The 3134-nt window shown below is 56.8% G+C and overlaps 1 protein-coding gene across 1 annotated transcript in view; it reads left to right on the plus strand.

Moving 5' to 3' along the window:
• Positions 1-2578, plus strand: part of LOC113408638 (thaicobrin-like) — a 3203-nt gene extending 625 nt beyond the window's left edge. Inside the window, exon 2 of the mRNA XM_026661992.2 lies at positions 1459-2578. Coding sequence (XP_026517777.1) covers positions 1459-1985 — 527 coding nt within the window. The 3' untranslated portion in view covers positions 1986-2578. The remainder of the gene's footprint in view (positions 1-1458) is intronic.
• Positions 2579-3134: the final 556 nt, after the last annotated feature.

Genomic DNA, 3134 nt, shown 5'->3' on the forward strand with positions numbered 1-3134 from the left:
CCGCAGAGCGTTTACCCCTATCCCTCTTCCCAGCTCTGGGACGCCGCAGAGCCTTTGTCTATGTCCCTATCCCACCTCCTCCTCCTTAGCAGGCCCAAATATACCTGCACTGCACGCCCCTACTCTCACCCCTTACAACTTAGGGTCATGTTCCATTTTGGGTGGTCGTGAGTCTGGGGTCTTCATTCCACCTCTTTTGTACCCCATGGGAGGGGTAAGGAGTGAGGTTGTGTCTGGCCAAGGCCAGGCTTTTCTTTGTGGCTTGTAGTGTTTCTTACGCCTCCCACTCCAACCCCCTTTGCCCCCCTCCTGACTGGTTGCTTGACCTCGACCTCCTTAGTATAAGAGATAAGAGTATCGAAAAGCCAAACCCCAAATTCTATCTCAGGCTGACCAACAAGCCTGGATACTAACCTGGTGTGATCAGATGACCACGGATGGACGTACGGTGACTCTCCGGCTGGGCCACGTTAAAGATTTAGCTAGGGATTGATGTGGATGGAGTTTAATCTGCAAGGCGACCACTTCCCTTCGGGATTTGTCGTGACGATAAGTCAGTTCAGGGTGGGGATCTGGTTACAGACACGACAGCATGAAATCTCGTCTTTTTTTATCCTCCTCCCTCGCGGACACTTTGCCATCTGAATTGGAGTAAAAACAGGGGGAACCAGTCCGATCACACAGAGAGGGTGAGATTCCTGGTGGAGATTTTCTTGATAATTAGGAGCAAATTCTCACGGGAACATCTTCCTGAACGTGTCAATAAAGTAACAAGTCAAACACACCCCGGCTAACAATAAACACATCCTGCCTTGAGGAGATCCCAAGCCGACGTCAGACAAACAGTCCTGACACCGGCCTCGTTGCTCGGTGCATGCTCACGACGAGGAACAGAAATGTTTTCACTCTCCAGTATCCAGACACCCTTAACTCTGCCCTGGGGTTCTGGGAGGCTTTCCCGGGCCTGTTGTGTATTAAATCAAGAGGAAGGAGTGGAGTGAGGGTTCTTCTCCAGCATCCTCCCTTCCTCTTGGGCTGGGGTCTTTCTGACCTTTCCCTTCATGCGGCTCCCTTCTCTCGGGCTGGGCGAGGGGCTACCTCACAGGATATTGACCTTACTCTCTGGTCTGGAGCAGCTCCTCCCCAGTGCCCTCTCTTCCCCTCTTCTCCCAGGACAAGGAAGGAAGGACCAGCTGGGGGAGGGGGATCCCTAGGGGGGTTAAATCAGTGTCCAGCCTCCTTCTCGGCTCCCCTACCTGCAGATTCAGTCTCTTTCCTCCATGTCTCTACCCTTCTGTGTCTGGGTGTGAGACAGAGGGATCAGTGAGGTGCCCGGGAGCCCCCCGGGATCCAGGAGAGTCCCAGCCAGAACAGGGCTGCTGGGGAGTGTGAGGAACGGTCCCAGCCTCCCCCAGGGCTGGGCTCTGCCCCTAACGCTCTGCTTTTCTCTCCCCCCAGCGAACGTGACTCTGGATCCAGCCACGGCCCATCCCATCCTCGTCGTGTCTGAGGATGGGAAAAGCGTGAGACGCGCAGACGCGTTGCAGGACCTGCCTGACATGCCGGAGAGATTCGACGCACGTCACTGCGTGCTGGGCTCCGAGGGGTTCACCTCGGGACGACATTACTGGGAGGTGGAGGTGGGGAATGGAAAGTACTGGGCTGTGGGGGTGGCCAGAGAGTCGGTGAGGAGGAAGGGACGGATCAGCCCTAGCCCCGAGGAGGGGATCTGGGCTATGGGGATACACGGGAGTAAGGCGCATTGTAAGGTGTACGATACTCTCTCCTCCCCTGCCACCCGTTTGATCTCGTGGGATACCATAAAGAGGATCGGGGTTTCTCTAGATTACGAAGCGGGGGAGGTGACATTTTTGGATGCTGATTGGAAGTCCCTGTTGTTCTCCCTCCCTCCAGCCTCTTTCAATGGGGAGAGGATCCTCCCTTACTTCTGGGTGCAGGGATCCCCGCTCAGACTCTGTTCTTGAGACAAGGGGGTGGGGGGACGGGGAGTGTCCCCCTGGGAATGAGAAAACGGGCTTCTCTCGCCCCCAACATCCCAACCCCTGTGTCCCCAGAGGGCTCCCATCTCTCCGAGCCCCTGGACCGCTCCTCTCCCCGAAGCACTGATGTCTCAGCGCGCCCATAAAGAGCCGGCTGGGACCTGGCCAGAGAATCTCACTGCAGCGGGTCTCCCGGCCTGTTTCTCACGGCGCTCGGTGGCTCTGGAGGCTGCCCAGGCTGGGAACCAGCCCCCCAGTAGCTCCAGCGCCCCCCAGGAGCAGTCACACCCGGCACGGGGCCCCCTTAATTCTTTGGGCCACGGAGCCCCTGGCTGGGGGACTCCTGCGGGGGAGGAGTTTGGGGGTTGGAGGCGGAGTTTTGTCGGGGGCTGCCGGAGGGGCAGCTGCTGGGTTTCTGGGATGGGGTTTTCCGAGGCGCTGAAGGGAATTAGGTCCCCAAATCCCCTTGTAATTCCCTCCGTCGGGTCCCTCCCCGCGGCTCTGTTGGGAATCGCAGCTGTGCAGCGTGAGCTCTTCTCCATGTTCAGCGCAATCTGGATAAAGATCGCTCCGTACGACGTCCTTGGGTTTTGTGTCATTGGTGGCTGGCTCGTTAAACTCCCACGCGCTCACGTAACTCTCCTTGCCATGGGGCTTCATGGGGCTGGATGGCCACCGTTTAACAGATGCCTTTTCAGTGGCAACGGGCCCCTGTGTCTGGCTACTAACCACCCCCCAGTATCTGCAGGGGAAAGAGGGGGCCTGGTTCTTAGTCACAGAAACGCCTCTGGGCAGCGCAAAAGGGCCTTTACTGCATTACTGTGTGTGTCACCGTAGCGTGTAGGAGTCCAAGTTACAGACCGGGCCCCATTGTGCTAGGTGCTGTACAAACACAGAAAGAAAAGATGTCCCTGCACCTGGCAGCTTCCAGTGCAAGCGAGAGCTGGAGACAGACAGAGGGGGAAGGGGACATTTCTCTTACCACAAACCCCCTCCCACAATGCCTCCCAATATCCATAAAGCTCCACAGCGTCACACACTCCGCCACCTCCTTTATGCTCTTCTGTACGCCTTGGTAGGCTTGGCTAAAGACAAGTTTGTTTGTTTTTTATATATAATTCTGACCGAGGATAG

Source organism: Terrapene carolina, unplaced genomic scaffold (assembly GCF_002925995.2).
Source record: "Terrapene carolina triunguis isolate 2854851 unplaced genomic scaffold, T_m_triunguis-2.0 Scaffold21019, whole genome shotgun sequence".
Classification (NCBI taxonomy): Eukaryota; Metazoa; Chordata; order Testudines; family Emydidae; genus Terrapene; species Terrapene triunguis.